The 19,930-nt window shown below is 39.4% G+C and overlaps 1 protein-coding gene across 1 annotated transcript in view; it reads left to right on the top strand.

Moving 5' to 3' along the window:
• The window catches only part of GRIK3 (glutamate ionotropic receptor kainate type subunit 3), an 811,677-nt gene that overhangs the window by 730,857 nt on the left and 60,890 nt on the right, over positions 1-19,930 (top strand). The window contains exons 12-13 of the mRNA XM_077295874.1: positions 12,625-12,743; positions 16,590-16,807. Coding sequence (XP_077151989.1) covers positions 12,625-12,743; positions 16,590-16,807 — 337 coding nt within the window. The remainder of the gene's footprint in view (positions 1-12,624; positions 12,744-16,589; positions 16,808-19,930) is intronic.

Raw genomic sequence — 19,930 nt, 5'->3', positions numbered from 1 at the left:
ATGCCCTTTCTCCAAAGACTCCTTTATATAACTCCGCATAGCGGCGTGTTCTGGCACAGACAAATTGAAAAGTCGTCCCTTAGGGAACTTGCTACCAGGAATCAAATTAATAGCACAATCACAATCCCTATGAGGAGGTAGGGTACTAGACTTGGGCTCATCAAATACATCCCGGTAATCCGACAAAAACTCAGGGACTTCAGAAGGAGTGGAGGAAGAAATTGACAACAATGAAACATCCCCATGTACCCGTTGACAGCCCCAACTGGACACCGACATTGATTTCAAATCCAATACTGGATTATGGACCTACAGCCATGGCAAACCCAACACGACCACATCATGCAGATTATGCAACACCAAAAAGCGAATATCCTCCTGATGCGCAGGAGCCATGCACATGGTCAACTGGGTCCAGTACGGAGGCTTATTCTTGGCCAAAGGCGTAGCATCAATTCTCCTCAAAGGAATGGAATGCTGCAAGGGCTCCAAGAAAAAACCACAGCGCCTGGCAAACTCTAAGTCCATCAAATTCAGGGCAGCGCCTGAATCCACAAATGCCATAACAGAATAGGATGACAAAGAGCAAATCAGAGTAACGGACAAAAGAAATTTAGGCTGTACAGTACCAATGGTGACAGACCTAGCGAACCGCTTAGTGCGCTTAGGACAATCAGAGATAGCATGAGTGGAGTCACCACAGTAAAAACACAGCCCATTCTGACGTCTATGTTCTTGCCGTTCAGCTCTGGTCAAAGTCCTATCACATTGCATAGGCTCAGGCCTCTGCTCAGAGGATACCACCAAATGGTGCACAGTTTTGTGCTCACGTAAGCGCCGATCGATCTGTATGGCCAAGGACATTGATTCATTCAGACCAGCAGGCGTGGGGAACCCCACCATAACATCCTTAAGGGCTTCAGAAAGACCCTTTCTGAAAATTGCTGCCAGGGCACACTCATTCCACTGAGTAAGCACAGACCACTTTCTGAACTTCTGGCAATATACCTCCGCTTCATCCTGACCCTGACACAAAGCCAGCAAAATTTTCTCTGCCTGATCCACAGAATTCGGTTCATCATAAAGCAATCCCAGCGCCAGAAAAAATGCATCTACATTACGCAATGCAGGATCTCCTGGCGCAAGGGCGAATGCCCAGTCTTGAGGGTCGCCACGCAACAAAGAAATAATGATTCTCACTTGCTGAATAGGGTAACCAGAAGAGCGGGGTTTCAGAGCAAGAAACAGTTTACAATTGTTTTTGAAATTCAGAAATTTAGCTCTATCCCCAGAAAACAAATCAGGAATTGGAATTCTAGGCTCCAACATAGGATTCTGAACTACATAATCTTGAATGTTTTGTACCCTTGCAGCGAGTTGATCTACACTAGAGGACAGAGCTTGAATGTCCATATCCACACCTGAGTTCTGAACCACCCAGAGTTTAAGGGGAAAAGAAAGGCAAAATACACTGCAGAGAAAAAAAATGGTCTCAGAACTTCTCTTTTCCCTCTATTGAGATGCACTAACACTTTGTGGGCCAGCTGTACTGTTATGGACCTGGTGGTTAGGTGCACCAGGAATGACCTGATAGTAAAACACGGAATCGGGACGAGCTCTGGGGAAATGGGAACTCTGCTGACCGCAAACCCTACTCCTATCAACACAACTAGAAATAGCCGTGGAGCGTGCCTGACTCTGCCTAGACGCCTCTTCACAGCCTAAGAGCTAACTACCCCTAAAGAAAGGAAACAAAGCCTCCCTTGCCTCAGAGAAATTTCCCCAAAGGTAAAAGCAGCCCCCCACAAGTATTGACTGTGAGTTAAGAGGAAATCACAAACACAGGATGAAATAGGCTTTAGCAAAGAGAGGCCAGTCTAATTAAACAGATTGAGGATAGAAAAGGGATCTTTGCGGTCAACAAAACAAACTACAAAAACCACGCAGAGTGTGCAAAAAATACCCCCGCACCGACTCACGGTGCGGTGGTGCCACTCTGCACCCCCAGAGCTTCCAGCTAGCCAGGCAGTTTCATGATAGCAAGCTGGACTAGAACTTAGCAAGAAAAACCATAAGTAACAAATGAACAAGCCGGAACTTAGCTTTTGCTGGAGTAGACAGGTCCTCAGAAAGATCCAGGAGAGATCTGAACCAGTACTAGAACATTGACAGCTGGCATGGAGTAACGATCTGAGTGGAGTTAAATAGAGAATCCTAGCCTAGCCCTAAACGAGGGCAGCTGGGGAAGGAATCTCAGAACCAGCAGCTCCCCTCACAGCCACCAGAGGGAGTCCAAGGACAGAACTCACCAAAGTACCATTCATGACCACAGGAGGGAGTTCGAGAACGGAATTCACAACAAGCAACACTGTGAGTTTGAGTCAGCCTTCTTCCAGGAATGGTTTGACTGAAAGAAAGACATGTTGTGAATTGAAAGTGCACTAATTCAAGCACTGAAGATAGATCAATACACATGTTAATGATATGCAAATGAAAGAATTTATGCAGATTTTTCAAAACATTTTGATCTATTCAGCGTCAAGTATGTGCACCATTTGCAGAAATACATGCAGTTACAAGCTGTTACATGCTATCAATAAGCTGGTTGTCTGAGGATTATGCTGCCTCGCTGATTTCACTTGGGCATGCAAATCATTAAGATCTGCTGACAGCTCCCTATGCATTTACCTACCATTGACATCTTAGACGTGCTCAGTAGGAGACAAGTCTAGAGAGTCTGCAGTCAATGGTAACATGTTTAGGCCATGCAAGCTGGACACAGTAGCACGAGCAACATGTGGTCTGATGTTGTGTTGAAAAATGTCCATACCATTGTGCCATAGCCAAATAAGCATACCATCAATTTGATATTCTACCTGGAATGAAAGCTAGAGGGGTATGGCAACTGTATACTAGGCTACCTCATACCATAATATCAGTAGTAGGACTGGGGTGACATTCCCTCATGAAGGCCTCTTTATTGTGCTGCCAACGTGATCTCCTGACCAATCTTCGTCTATCATTGCATTCAAAACAAAAGTAGGAAATCATTGCTGAAGACCTCCATTCTAGCCCTTGTTGCTCTATTTTGGCTTCGTGGATACATCTAGCATTGTGGGTCTACTTCTGGAATTATGGTGGGATATATCACAAAGTATGGTAGCTGGATCTCTGTAGTCTTTATTCCTGGTAAACTAACAGCTCGGCGTTTTATTCATTTTGTTGTAGAACCAGTGGTATGGCCAATACTCCAATGTATTCTAGCAGCTATTTCTTAACACAACAATGCCAAGATGTATGCAATGTATGTTCTTGCCTCTGTAAGAATCCTGTGTGGCCAAATTGTGCTATCGTTGCCTACAGCATTTCCAGACTTGTCTTCTATCGAGTACACCTAGGACGCTGTTGGTCAGCGAATTCAAAGTGAGATGCCTGCAGCGGACCTTGCTGATTAGTATGTTCAAGTGCATTCCATTTGGCACAATATTCCTCAAACAACCATTAATATCCTCATTAATAGCATGCCAATGCATGTGAATGCATGTTTTTCTGTACTTGACACTCATATTGAATAAATCAAGATATTTTAAAAATGTTGTTTCAATATCTTTTCAATTTTGCAAATCATTAACATGTTGTAGAGACACGAGGGTCAGTGAGTGCTCTCATCTGCTGGCTGGGGTGTTTTTAAAAAGACTGTATGGACAAGGGCTCATCCCACTGAACACCCACACTCCTTTCCCGTGGGCTGAATACTGCTTAGACAAAACAGGATGAGGGAAAAACAGTGTGGCATCACTATATTGAACCACCAACAGCCAATAATATATAGAACAGTCGTAGAAAATACATAAACATGGTGCAAATGACAGAGTATCACTCTTCTGCTGACTTGCCGGGGAATTTGAACATCTACGACTTTGGGGCACTCTGCTTTTTGTGGGCACCCACAGAGATGAGGTAACAACAGGCTTTGAAAGCTGACAGAGTCCATTGAGGTAGGTGGAAAGGTGGCCTGATTGTCCCAAGATGTATTACTGGATTCTCCAAAACATGTTTATGGGTTCAGTGATGGTCAATGGAGCAGAGTTGTATTCCTCCAGCTGGGGCCATGTCCCTAAATCTGATGTCCTGTAGAGTCAAATCTGTATTCCTCCGGTTGGAGCCATAGTACCTTGTCTACTGTCATGTAGAACCTCTCTGGGAACCTAGGCAGATCTTCCATGTATAGTTCACAACTGTCCTTCAGGCCATCATCCACAGGTCAGGGGGAAGGTGGGATGAGGTCATCTCTCATTGTTCGAGAATTCAATCTGCATAGTTTGTCCTTCAATGTTTGCAGGTCAACAAGCTGCAAGCAGTGATGCAATGGGTAATTAACATATTAGCAAACATCAATTGTTCTATTATCCTATGCCCCTGTCCTCCATGGATAGCAACACAATAAGCTGCAACAAACATTAATTCAAGAGTCATATTTAGAATTGAGAGTCCTCAGTGGTTGATACCTTTTAATGGCTAACTGAAAAATGGTAACAAATTGCAAGCTTTCGAGACTACACAGGTCTCATCATCAGGCAAAGACTAAAAGAAATTCTGAATAATCACATTTTTATGCGCAACATAGCACAGAAAAAAAAAGGAAAAAACCATGGATAAGATAGGTGACATGAAGCAGAATTACCATGAGTGATAAACAGTGAGACTGTCTTCTAATGTGGTGTACTTAATTATTTGTACTAAATGTCCAACTGGGGATCTGTATGTGGGGGAGACAGGGCAAAAGCTTAGAACAAGAATGAATTCTCACCGCCACACAATAAGAGAAAAAATAATGGATCTACCTGTGGCAATTAGTGTTGAGCGATACCGTCCGATATTTGAAAGTATTGGTATCGGAAAGTATCGGCCGATACTGGAAAAGTATCGGATCCAATCCGATACCGATACCCGATACCAATACAAGTCAATGGGACTCAAGTATCGGACGGTATCCCTGATGGTTCCCAGGGTCTGAAGGAGAGGAAACTCTCCTTCAGGCCCTGGGAACCATATTAATGTGTAAAATAAAGAATTAAAATAAAAAATATTGCTATACTCACCTCTCTGAGGGAACCGGCAGCGTTGTTTGCTTAAAATGCGCGCTTTTCCTTCCTTCCGTGACGTCACGGCTTCTGATTGGTCGCATGCCGCCCATGTGGCCGTGACGCGACCAATCACAGCAAGCCGTGACGTAATTTCAGGTCCTTCTAGGCATTCAGTATTTTAAAATTACGTTCCGGCTTTGTGATTGGTCGCGTCGCGGTCACATGAGCGACGCGACCAATCACAAGCCGTGACGTCACGGGAGGCAGGAGACGCACGCATTTTAAAATGCGCGCGTGTCCAGCCTCCCGTGACGTCACGGCTTGTGATTGGTCGCGTCGCCATGTTGGCCGCGACGCAACCAATCACAGAAAGCCGTGACGTAATTTCAGGTCCTTCAGTATTTTAAAATTACGTTCCGGCTTTGTGATTGGTTGCGTCGCGGCCAACATGGCGACGCGACCAATCACAAGCCGTGACGTCACGGGAGGCTGGACACGCGCGCATTTTAAAATGCGCGTGTCTCCTGCCTCCCGTGATGTCACGGCTTGTGATTGGTCACGTCGCCCATGTGACCGCGACGCGACCAATCACAAAGCCGGAACGTAATTTTAAAATACTTAATGCCTAGAAGGACCTGAAATTACGTCACGGCTTGCTGTGATTGGTCGCGTCGCGGCCACATGGGCGGCATGTGACCAATCAGAAGCCGTGACATCACGGAAGGAAGGAAAAGCGCGCATTTTAAGCAAACAACGCTGCCGGTTCCCTCGGTGAGGTCCAGGCTGCGTCGGAGAGGTGAGTATAGCAATATTTTTTATTTTAATTCTTTATTTTACACATTAATGTTGTTTCGATACCGATACCCGATACCACAAAAGTATCGGATCTCGGTATCGGAATTCCGATACAGCAAATATCGGCCGATACCCGATACTTGCGGTATCGGAATGCTCAACACTAGTGGCAATACATTTTTGTCTCCCAAATCATAACATTATGGACATGAAATTACTTGTGTTAAAAGGAAGCTTAAAATCTAAGAGAGACAGAAGAGTCTGGGAATATAAACTGATGACGACCTTTGACAGTCTCACTGCAGGAATGAATTTGTCGCATGGATTTATGTCTTTTTACATCAACTAAGGAACTTGCCCCTCAGACCATGTGGGGTCATCACAACAGAGACCCCAATCAGAGGACAATAAAACATTCCTTATCTAAGAACTGGCCCAATATTTATGGACATAACTGTTTACCACTCATGGTAATTCTGTTTCATGTCACCTATCTTATCCATGGTTTTTTCCTTTTTTTTTTTTCTGTGCTATGTTGTGCATAAATATGTGATTCTTCAGAATTTCTTTTAGTCTTTGCCTGATGAAGAGACCTGTGTAGTCTCGAAAGCTTGCAATTTGTTACCATCTCTTCAGTTAGCCATTAAAAGGTATCAACCACTGAGGACTCTCAATTCTAAATATTTTTCTATCTACTGGCTAACACGGTACCAAAGATATACTGTATATATCTTTCCTGTAATTTAAGAGTCAACATTCATGCTCATATGAACAGTGGTTTATGTCTCCTGACATACCGAAAGACGTGTCTGGCATAATTAAGAATAAACGCAGTGTCGTCACACATGTCTATTAATTCTGTGATTTCCATAATTCCACAGAGTGAATGTACAGTATATTGGACCTCATTTCTTAAATTTTGTGTAAAATGAAGACTGGACTTGTTGCCCCATAGAAGGCAATTCTAGAAAATGAGCACTGTTTAATGATAGGTTGTTTTAGGCAACAGAGTTACTTTTTATGTTAGTTTTGAAATAAGGACTTCTACATCTTGATCTATAAATTCAGTGGGGGAAACTCACTTTGACAGACTTTTCAAATTCTAGTGTAACAGGTGCCTGCTGGAGTAAAATGTGTCAAATGTTTTAATTTGAAGTCTATGCCATCCTAAAACTTGTTTAAATGTACACTTATATTTCCAATAATGTCCGGCTAAAATATGCAACTTTATTCCTAACTAAAAGCTAGTGTAAATGGGTTGTCTCTCCATATTCTGTTTGTTAAAATGCCCAGTTTATTTAAAGCAAAGTATATAAACTCATTCAGTGCTGCTTCGACTTTTAACTGGTATAGTTACAGTGCCCCTTTGAAAACTAAGATTTTAATCAGTATTTCATTGAACAAAATTTTGACAAGAATGAGCTTCATAAAAATTTTTTTTAACCTATAACATGACCGTAATGTTAGTAATATGATTTTCAGTACGAAATCTTCAGTTTTACTCAAATTATTTGATGCCAAAACAAATACATTGCACATCGAAAACTACCACATCTATTTTTTGCATGACCTCCATGATTTTTAAGGACAGCACCAAGTCTTCTAAGCATTGATTTTCCAAGTTGACATATTGCAATATTTATCTTTTCCCGTTCTTTAAGAACAACCTCTTTTAGAGACTGGAGGCTAGGTGTAGATTGATGTTCAACTTACCTCATCAGAATTCCACATAGGCTTTTGATTGGGTTCAAATCAGGAGACATACTTAGCCACTCAATCATTTCACCATTTTCTTCTTCAGAAATGCAACACTAGCCTTATGTATGTGTTTTGGATCATTGGTATGTTCGAAAAGTACATGTCTACCAAGGGCACAGAGTGATGGTAGTATTTTCTCTTTCAATATAGAGTAGTATATCTGTGAATTCATGATTAATAAAATGATACATTAATGAAATGTAGCTCCCTACCAGCAGCACTCATTTAGCCCACGTAAGGACACTGTCACCACCAAATTTGACTGTAGGAACTTTTCATTTTTCTTTGTACTTCTTACCTTTGCAATGTTATATGGTTCTGAAGCCATCAGGACATTTATTTTGGCTTCATCACTCCACAGTATAGAGTCATAGCACTCTTAATATTTTTGCGCATGGGCTGTGGCAAATTGTAGGTGGGCTTTTTGTGCATGGGATTTTCAGCAGAGGGTTATTTTGGGACCACACGCAGGCATGCCATTCCTATGCAGTGTATGCTATCTTATGTAATAGAAAACACCCTGTTTTGGCTTTCCAATTCTTTAGCTAACTGCAGTGAACTTGCATGTCTATTATCTTCAATCCTTCATATCAGAAGATGTTCCTGTTAGGTGTTAACTTCAACTCATCTGCATTGTTGGGTCTGGTTTTTCTCATATTCCTCTTGACCATACCCCATAGATTCTCTATGGGGTTAAGGTCAGGGGAGTTTTCTGGCCAATCAAGCACAGTGATACTGTTGTTTGTAAACCAAGTATCGGTACTTTTGGCAGTGTGGACTGGTGCCAAGTCCTGCTTGAGAATTAAATTTCCATCTCCAAAAAACTTGTCTGCAGAGGGAAGCATGAAGTGCTCTAAAATTTCCTGGTAGACAGCTGCGTTGACTTTGGTCTTGATAAAACACAGTAGACATACACAAGCAGATGAAATGGCTCCTCAAACTATTAATGATTGTGGAAAATTAACACTAAACCTCAAACAGCTTTGATTGTGTGCGTCTCCACGCTTCCTCCAGACTCTGGGACCTTGATTTCCAAATGCAATGCAAAATTTACTTTCATCTGAAAACAACACCTTGGACCACTGAGCAACAGTCTAGTTCTTTTTCTTGTTGGCCCAGGTAAGACGCTTCTGGTGTTGGCAATTGGTCATGAGAGGCTTGACACAAAAAACAAGACACTTATAAGCCCATGTAATAAATATGTCTGTATCTATCGAAGCAATGACTCCAGCTGAAATCCGCTCCTTGTGAATCTCCCCCAAATTATTGAATGGCTTTTTCTTAACTATCATTTCAAGGCTACGTTTATCCCGCTTGCTTGTGCACCTTTTTTTTACCATACTTTTTCCTTCCACTCAACTTTCCATTAATATGCTTGGATACAGAACACTGTGAACAGCCAGCTTCTTTAGCAATGACCTTTTGTGGCATAACCTCCTTGTGGAGTGTGTCAATGACTGCCTTCTGGACATCTGTCAAGTCAGCAGTCTTCCCCATGATTATGGAGCCTACTGAAACAGATTAAGGGACCTTTTTAAATGGTTAATAAGCCTTTAGAAGTGTTTTTTGTTATTTATTCTAATTTACTGAGATAATTACTTTTTCGTTTGCATTGACTGTAAGCCATAGTCATCAACATTATCAGAAATAAATACTTGAAATAGATTACTCTGTTTGTATTGGCTCTACATAATATATGAGTTTCACTTTTTGTATTGAAGAACTGAAATAAATTAACTTTTTGATGATATTTTAATTTTGTGATTTTCTGTTACATGCACATACACAGCTCTGCTACATGCCTATACAGACATGCTTATATAGACATGCACAACTATGCTGCATGCACATATCCAGTTGAAACGAGAAGTTTACATGCACTATATAAAAAGATATATGCTTGTTTTTCTCAATAACTGACATAAAATCAGTTGAAACCTTTCCCGTTATAGGTCAATTAGGATTACCATAATTATTATTTGCCAAGTGCCAGAATAATGAGAGAGAATGTTTTAAAGCATTTTTATTACTGCCCATATGATAATGTCATGTATTTATAAGCTTCTGTTTTTTGCTAACATCTGAGTTAATTAGAGACACAGCTGTGGACGTATTTTGATGCACACCTGAAACAAACTGCTTCTTTGTGTAGCATCATGGGAAAGTTTAAAGAAATCAGCCAAGATATCTGGAAGAAAATTGTGGACTTCCACATGTCTGGCTCATCCTTAGGTTCAATTTCAAGATACCTGAAGGAGCCTAGTTTATCTGTACAAACAATTATACGCAAGTTCAAACAAGATGGGAATGTCCAGCCATCATACCGCTCAGGAATAGATGGGTTCTGTGCCCCAGAGATGAACATGCTTTGGTCCAACATGTGCATATTAACCAAAGGACAAAAGCAAAGACCTTCTGAAGATGATGGCAGAAGCTGGTAAGATTATGTCAATGTCCACAGTGAAAGGAGTATCAACATGGGCTGAAAGGTCACTCTGTCAGGAATAAGCTATTACTCCAAAAGAAAAAAACATGAAAGCCAGATTAATGTTTGCAAATGCACACAGGAGAAAAGAAATTACTTTTTGGAGACATGTCCTGTGGTCTGATGAAATTAAAATTGAACTTTTTGGCATAATGACAATCGTTATGTTAGGAGGGAAAAGGGAGAAGCTTGAAAGCTTAAGAACACCATTCCATCTGTGAAACAAGCGGGTGGCAGCATCATGATGTGGGGTTGGTTTGCTGCGGAAGGGACTGGTACACTTCCCAAAATAGATAGCATCATGAGAAAAGAAGATTATGTGGCAATACTGATGTTACATTTCAAGACATCAGCCAGGAAGATAAAGATATGAGGACATGGGTCTTCTAAATAGACAATGACCCAAAGCATACTGCCAAAATGGTAACAAAGTGACTTAAGGAGAACAAAGTTAATGTTTTGGAGTGGCCATCACAAAGCCCTGGTCTCAATCCTTTTGAAAATTTATGGACAAAGCTGAAAAGGCAGGTATGAGTAAGACAACCGACAAACCTAGATCAGTTACACCATTTTTGTCAGTAGGAATGGGTCAAAATGTTGACCAACTATTGTGAGAAGCTTGTGGATGGATATTCCAAAAGTTTGACCCAAGTCATTCACTTTAACGGAAATGGTACCAAATACTAATGAAATGTATGTAAACTTTTGACTTTGCAGTAAGCAATAAAAATGCCTTAAAACATTTTCTCTCTCTCATTATTCTGGCACTTAGCAAATATTAATAATTATGGTAATCCTAATTGACCTAAAACGGGAAAGGTTTACTCTGATATCATGTCAGAAATTGAGAAAAATATGCATATGTGTCTTTTCATATAGTGTATGTAAACTTCTCTCTTCAACTGTACATACAGTACATATACAGCTCTGCTGCATGCCTATACACAGATCTGCTACATGCACATATAAACATACAAAGGTATGCTACATGCACTCTGCATACATATATACACATTCACGGCTCTGCTACAGCTTTGCTCCTTTCTCTAAATGCAAGAACATTTAGAGCAAGTAGCAGAGCTACAAAGTGCAGAGCAGAAGGATAGCCTGATTGGAAGGGATGCGATGTCTGCCTATGGATTATAAGACACAAACACTTTCTAACAAGAGTTTTTCTTGTTAAAAAAAAAATGCTTGCTATAGTTCAAAAAATGCTGTAATTTGTTAGGAAAATTTCTTTTTTTAGGTGTGCAAAACAACAACTCATGTTCACAAACAATGGCCCACATTTCTGGGAGTATTTTCTAGTATGGTATCTCAAAGAAATATATTGATTGTGAAAGGAAACTAACTAAAGGTTTTCTGATAAATCTGTTGGAGTGCACTTATTTATACTGAGATGCAGAGATCAAGTGACAAAAATGTAGTTTTATTAACTCTTCAAGCAAACCTTCAGTTGGGAGGCTGAAACATCGTGCCTAGGAGAGTTATTAAAGCTCCACTTTTTATTCTCACTTTGACCCCTCCAGTTCTGCTTTAACTATTGTGTTTTGTATATCCAGAGGACTTTCCAAGCTAATACCTTGGAAAGGATTAGGCCAGTGATTGGCTAAAGTGATCACATGACTGGTTATGCTGGTAGAGGATCTAGGACTGGAGCAACACAATGCTTATAGGTGTAAATATATATTTTTGTTATTTTTGCTGTTATCTTTTTTATTTATTTATTTTTTCAAATAGGAATGAGGAACCCCTTTAATAAATGCTTCATGTACGTTCATGAGAAACCTGATTTCCTTTTTACGGCACTTCATTTATTTTTTTCCTATGCCATAATGTTATTTTCTTTTTCATGTTTTTTATTTTTTTTTATTACAAGATAATATGTAATATGCTAACATAAACTAACCATAATGCCAATTCTATACATTAGTGTTTTACATATGTGTCACGTACATAATTTATACAGCAAATATATGCTCTACTGATACTTGCTGCTGATATAAAATATGTGATTGTTTGAAATGTGCAGCTTATGCTACTTTTATCTCTAGTGAACTCACACAATAGCTATTTAAGTCATTGGACGAGTGTTCAAAATTCAGGAACATCAATAAGACTTTTGTATCATCACCATATCACGGCTCCGGAGAAGGAGAAGAGCTTAATTAAAAATCAACTTAACATCGCTAGTTACACATAAATACTCTTTTCAGCATTAAAAGACCTGAAAAACTGTATAAATTAAAACAATGGTGTAATACTGAAGCCATTTGATTTATAATTACATGCATAGTGGATCTGTATTCTGCATACAAAGTCATATGCTCGGGTGAAATTGGTCTGTTTGTTTTTATTGTCTAATAAATGTTTTGCTTCCAGTGCCATATAATTAAAGACACAAAGAAAAAAAATGATATAATAATAATATATTTTAACAATGGGGTACTCTCATGACATGTAATAAATATCTTTTCTTTGTATTTCTTTTTGCTACAGGTTTAGTCCTTATGAATGGTACGACGCTCATCCATGTAACCCAGGAACTGATGTTGTGGAGAACAACTTTACGCTGCTAAACAGTTTTTGGTTTGCTGTTGGTGCTCTAATGCAACAAGGTAAAGCACAAGTCTCAAGGGACTGCATAATTTTTATGTTCTTTCAATACTCCAAAACAAGACGTTTGTCACATTTTGACAACTGTTAGAAAGAAAAAATATAGCTATTGCCAGGAAACAATATGTGTAAGAAATCATGTTGTCACCTTCTTGTCACAAAGCACAAAGAGGAACTGTTTCAAGGAATGCTGTCATTGAACAACAATATGCAGAACATACTTTGTATACGTATGTGTGTCACCTCTAGCAACTAACAATTCATAAGGTAGAAAAAAAACAAAAATTAGAGGGGACATTTACTTTGACTGTCATTTCATAAACCAAGAGTCGCTTGGAAGAAAATATACCAAATTTATTAATAAATTTGGCGCATGTTAGGCAATGTGCCAAGCCCCTCCCTCAAATCACCATCTACTTTTTATAGAAGTGACAAGAACTTCATAGAACTGAAGGTTATTATCCTCCTGGAGCTTATTTGATTGAACGGCTCATGCAAAAGTATGCAACTTTCTAGAATTAAAGTTGTGGACCATGGCCAACATACTTATTAATCCTAGCCTATTTATCAGGTAGTCTGCATATGCCTAAGAAGAACAGTACCAGAACTGACCATATCTTGAAAGCTCCCTATTATATAGGAAAAAGTTTCTCTAAGTAGCAATATCAGTCATAACTGAAGGTCCCATAACTAACCAAAGGTCCCACTTCCAACCTAACACTTTTAGTCAATGTGGGAACTTTTAGTCAATGTGGGACCATTAGTCAGTAAGGGTGATGTGCATGAGGGGGAAAGGAGTTCTTATCCCTAACTGACTGAACCTCCTCTGTTCTTATCTCTAAAGAGCTAAAGGACCCCATTCACAAAACCCATATCATCCCTAACCCTCGTAAAAATATATGACTTTAAGGGTGCTAAAAACAGAGATTTATGTGTAAAATGTATATGGAAGGGGATTGTTAGGGAAAGCTCTCTTTCAATACCATTCTGAAAGCCATAACTGATATATAACTAGCCTGTAATGAAGACTTTAGAAACCCAAATAAAGTCCAGCCAGGGTCAGGAGTACCTAAAGAGGATTCAGATACAGGATCTGCTTAACATCAAGGCAGAGCTGGCTCAGGAATGGCAGCAGGTAGATGTCAGTGAATCTGCACACAGTGAAGTAAATGCTTTGGGGGGCAGGCTTGGTATCAAGAATGACAGCAAAGAAGCCACTTATCTCTAAGAAAAGCATCAAGGACAGACTCACACTCTACATGAAGTTTAGAGTGTTTGAATCATATGAAATATAATTGTTGAGAGAAGAAACGTTGATTACTGCCATGAGTCCTGTGTCTTTCCCACAGTAAAGCATCCTGGAGCCATTCATGTGTGGGGTTGCTTTTCATCCAAGAAAGTGCCAAAGAATGTGGTCATGAATTTAAACATCCTCCAAAAATATTTTGTTCCAAAAATCCAGGAGCAATATGGTAATAAATAATACTTTTTCAGGCATGATGGAGCAACAAGTCATAAGGCCAAAGTGATAACTAATTTGCTCAGTGAAGAAAATATTGACATTTTGGGTCCAAGACCAGAAAATTCTCCAGATAATAATCCTGTAGTCAATCATCAAAGTGAGTTAACAAAATAAAACATAGAAATTGTGAAAAACTCCAATCACTGATTAGACAAGCATAGTTTGCCCTCAGTCAGAATTTTGCCCAGAAGCTGATATCCAGTATGCCAGTGTGAATTGTAGAAGTCTTGAAAAATAAGGGTCAACACTGAAAATATTGAGTCTTTGCATAAGCTTGACGTGTTTGTCAATAAAAGTTAAAAAACCTTTAAAATGCTGATAATTCTCTTCAATGTATCATTGAAACATCTAACTAAGAAAATAAAAAAAAATTAGACTTGGATTTTTTTTATGTGGAAAATTATCCAATATCACATTTCTGTGAGTGACAACAGTATGTGAACCTTTAGGATTAGCAGATGATTTTAAGGTAACAGTAGAGTCTGGTGATTCCTATCAGTAGGATTACAATGTCTTATCTTCAAGTGGAAGTATAATGGCACAAACAAATTAGATTTCTGAGGACATTAAAAGAAAAGTTGTCAATTATCATGAGGCTGAAAAGGTTGCAAAACACCAATCCACCAAACCTCTTGAAGCTCATCAACAGAATGCCAAGAGTGTGCAAATTGCCTCTTCTGAGAAAAAGAGGACTTAACTCTATAGCGCCACCTCTTGGAAGTAGCGATCCTACAAGTCACAATCAACCCTCAATCAACGAGTCGTGAAATATGACTTAGGATAAAAGCCAAATCAGTATCTCAATTCGCAGACATGGTGTTTCGGGCTGTTGGCCCTCGTTAGTGCGAAGCATGAGAACTGATTTGGCTAGGTGAGAAGCTCTGGACTGGGGTCTAAGGGGTATCGTTTCTCCTTATGGAGAGTGACATACCATCTCTGGCTTGTCAAGGTAAGGAGGCTTATTTGCCGTACAATGCTCCTCTGGGAAATATAATATGCAAATTGCCTCTTCTGAGAAAAAGAGGACTTAACTCTATAGCAGTGTGCAAAGCAGTCATCAAAGCAAAATATGGCTACTTGAAAGAACCTAGAATATAAGACATATTTTCAGTTGTTTCACACTTTTTTGCTAAGTATATAATGCCACATGTGTTAATTCATAGTTTTGATGCCTTCAGTGTGAATGTACAATTTTCATAGTCATGAAAATACAGAAAAATCTTTAAATGAGAAGATGTGTCCAAACTTTTGGTCTGTACTGTGTATCAATACTCTGAGCTGTTTAAAACATATTTTTTTCTTTGCTGAACAACTTTTAAAAGATAAAAAAATATTGTTGCTTGCTGTACTGTATGTATGATGTTATTATGTGAATCTTTAATAGTGTAACCCTCCCCATAAAAATATTTTTGGTATCGCTGCATTAGTAGAAGTCTGATCTATCAAAATATAAAATAAATTAATCTAAAACTGTGTAAAGAAAAAAAACTGAAGCGACAATTTTTGGCCCCTGCAACATTGCAATAAAAGGCAATCAAAACATTGTATCTAGCCCACAATTGTAACTCTAAAAACGTCAGCTCAGGGCTTAAAAAATAAACCTTCACACAACTCCTTATTCCAAATTATGAAAATTTTATGTTTTTTCACCAGTAATAAAAATAGCTATACATGTTTGCTATCTGCCTACCAGAACTGACCAGGAATATTATATTGCCAGGTTAGTTTTACCATAGTGAATAAAATAAAAAAATAAAATTAAACAACAATTGTAGAATTGCACTTTTTTGCAATTTCAGCATACTTGGAATTTTTTTCTCTGCTTTCCAGTACACTATGTGGTAGAATGAATGGTGTCATTTAAAAGTGCAACTTGTCCTACAGAAAGCAAGCCCTCATAAGGCTTTATTTATGGAAAAATAAAAAAATAAAAAAGTTATGGCTCTTGCAAGAAGGGGAGAAAAAATCATAAATGAAAAAAAATCACTGAAAAAATTATGCTCTCAATTCCTCACTTCAGTGTTTTTAAAAAATTTTGCACCAAATGTATTAAAATGGCCCATGTGGATTGATAAATGTGGCACAAATGCAAATGTGCTTTTTTTGCTCTAATTTTGTCCTTTTCAATAAGACTTAAAATGTTAGTTTTCAACTACACACAAAAACCAAAAAATTTTACTCCGCTTGGGTACTTTGGAGTAAAGTTTTCATGATGTTTTAAAAAGTATGAAATGATAAATTAGCAAAAACATCCTGATATTGAAAACTTTGCCAACATAAGGCAAACCAAAAATGACCTGGACTTGTATTTTTACTTTTGTTGTAGGATCTGAACTGATGCCGAAAGCTTTGTCGACAAGGATTATTGGTGGCATATGGTGGTTTTTCACTCTTATAATTGTATCATCATACACTGCAAACCTTGCTGCCTTCCTCACAGTGGAAAGGATGGAATCTGCCATCGACTCAGCAGATGACCTTGCAAGACAGACAAAGATAGAGTATGGAGCTGTTCTTGATGGAGCGACAATGAATTTTTTCAAGGTAAATACATTTTGTTGTCTTCTTTCTGCTACATGACAACAGTAGTGTAGTATACATAGTAAATAAAAAATACAAAAAAAAAAACAATTGTAAAATTGCACCTTTTTGTGAAATTTCAGTGCAGTTGGAATTTTTTTACCGCTTTCCAGTGCATCACATAATAAAATGAATTTTCTCGTCCGGCAAAAAACAAGCCCTCATACATCAATATTGAAGGACAAATAAAAAAAGTTATGGCTCTTGAATGAAAGGGAGGAAAAAAACAAAAAATAAAAATCAGAAAATGGCCACGGCATGAAGAATTATAGAAGTTGTTTCACTAAAATAAAACTCTATGGATGTGAACTATTGGGGTATATTGAGATATCTGGTAGACTCAAGCTCTCCTTGCATTATATATATCGGCATTCATCTAAATGGTCGTTATCTATAACCAATTGCCTTGTAAAATAGTTATAAAGGATATGACGTCCTGGTGGACTTAAATGCAATGCAAATAAATATAAACAGGTGATCTTCTCATTATATACAGTACTACTACACAGAAAACGCACTTTCTGAATGTTCATATTCTTGAAGTGCAAATGAAGGTTCCCATATTTGGCTTCCACTATGTAATAATAAAGCACTGCACAGTTCTGCACATTATACTTAGAATACACAATGTCAGAAACGTCTTACCTGGGCAAAGGAGAAAAAGAACTGGACTGTTTCTCAGTGGTCCAAGTTGTTGTTTTCATATGAAAGTAAGTTTTGCATTTCATTTGGAAATCAAGGTCCCAGAGTCTGGAGGAAGAATGGAGAGGCACATAATCCAAGCTGCTTGAGGTCTAGTGTGAAGTTTCCACAATCAGTGATGGTTTGGGGAGCCATGTCATCTGCTGGTGTAGATCCACTGTGTTTTATCAAGACCAAACTCAGCACAGCCGTCTACTAGGCAAGTTTAGAGCACTTCATGCTTCCCTCTGCTGACAAGCTTTTTGGAGATGGAAATTTTATTTTTCAGAAGGACTTGGCACCTGTCCTCACTGCCAAAAATACCAATACCTGGTTAAAAAACAACAGTATCACTGTGCTTGATTGACCAGCAAACTCGCCTGACCTTAACCCCATAGAGAATCTATGGGGTATTGTCAAGATGAAGATAAGAGACCCCAGGCACAACAATGCAGACGAGCTGAAGGCTGCTATCAAAGCAACCTGGGCTTCCATAACACCTCAGCAGTGCCACAGGATGATCACCTCTAGGGTTGAGCGAAACGGGTCGTTCATTTTCATAAGTCGCCGACTTTTGGCAAAGTCGGCGTCTCATGAAACCCGATCCGATCCCAGTGTGGGTCGGCCACGTGGAACGCGAACTTGGCGCCAAAGTCGCGTTTCGAATGACGCCTTCCCCGCCATTTTTTTGAGCCAATTATTTGTGGGCAGCGTGATAACATAGGTTCCGGCTCCTGCGGCATCATAGTGCTATGTTACGTTTTCGGACGTAGTAATTTCCGGAGTCAAAAAATAACATATGCCTTGCACGGAGGAGAGAGAGAGAGAGAGAGAGAGAGAGAGAGAGAGAGAGAGAGAGAGAGAGAGAGAGAATAAAAAAAATAATTTCATTGACATACATTGGGTTTCGTGTTCCGGGTCCGGAACCCGACTTTACAGTAGAATCGGCCGATTCCATACGATCCGACATCCGAGAAGGTCGGGTTTCACAAAACCCACCTCGATCCTAAAAAAGCTAAGGTCGCTCAACCCTAATCACCTCCATACCACGCCGCATTGATGCAATAATTGAGGCAAAAAGGAGCCTTGACCAAATATTGATTACCGTATTTTTCGGACTATAAGACGCACCGGACCATAAGACGCACCTAAGTTTTAGAGGTTGAAAATAGGAAAAAAAATGTTTTGAAGCAAATAACGGGGTAAAATATTTAATAACATAAATAACATAATATTTCACCAATGGAAATGTAAACAGAACTCAGCAGCAACATTAACAACCATTACTGATTTAAGTACAGAAACTCTTCAGTCATCAGGGAACCCCAAGAACTCCTCCTCATCACTACTGTCCATATTTAGGAAGCTCGGTTCCTCAGAATCACTAGTATCACTGTCTTCACTCTCTTCATAGAGGATGTCATCTTCAGAGCCATCTAAGGCATTGCTGATGCCACATTTTTTGAAGGACTTCACAATGGTTTCATCCTTAACGGACTGCCATGAGGTTTTCACCCACTCACAAACTTGGGTGATTGTGGGCCTCTTCATTCGTCCAGTTGGTGTTAGATCATGGTTTCCAGCAGCCATCCATTTGTTCCATTCTTCTCTCATGAAAACTTTAAATGGCTTGTTGATGGAAACGTCCAAAGGTTGCAACTGACTGGTAAGCCCCCCAGGAATTACGGCAATATGGGTTTTCTCTTCTTTAAATTTCCTTTTTGTGGCTTCAGTGATATGTGCCCTAAACTGGTCCAGCACTAATAGAGCAGTTTTTTTCAGAAGCCCCCCAGGACGTTTGGACCACACTTTTTCTATCCATATCTTCATGCCATTTTCATCCATCCATCCCTTGTCGTGAACATGAACAATGACTCCTTTTGGGATTGTCTCTTTTGGCATGGTTTTTCTCTTGAAAATCAGCAGAGGAGGCAATTTGGTGCCATCTGCACAGCAGGACAACACAACAGTATAATGGGTTTTCTCATGCCCTGAGGTCTTCACGGCTATAGTTTTGGCACCTTTCACATCAACCGTTTTGTTTGACGGAACATCGAAGGTCAACGGGACTTCATCCATGTTCCCAATCTGAGTCATTTCATATCCATTTTTCTTTCTTGCTTCCAGTACAAATTTGTGAAAAGACACAATCTTGGTTTCGTATTCTTTAGGCATTTTTTGTGCAATCCTAGTTTTTGTGCGCATAGCAAGGCCACATCGCTTCATAAATCTATAGCACCAAGATGGTGTTCCTGTGAAGTCCTGAATGCCTTTCTCTGCAGCAAGACGTTTAGCTTCATAAATGATCATTTTTGTTGATACAGAATATCCATTGTTCCTGTGACGTATGATCCACTCTTTCACATCCACTTCTAAATGTGGCCACTTTGCAGCATGACCACGAAA

Source organism: Ranitomeya variabilis, chromosome 3, assembly GCF_051348905.1.
Source record: "Ranitomeya variabilis isolate aRanVar5 chromosome 3, aRanVar5.hap1, whole genome shotgun sequence".
NCBI classification, from domain to species: Eukaryota; Metazoa; Chordata; class Amphibia; order Anura; family Dendrobatidae; genus Ranitomeya; species Ranitomeya variabilis.
Note: the sequence above shows the minus strand (reverse complement) of the source record. Positions and strands in the feature narration are given on the sequence as shown.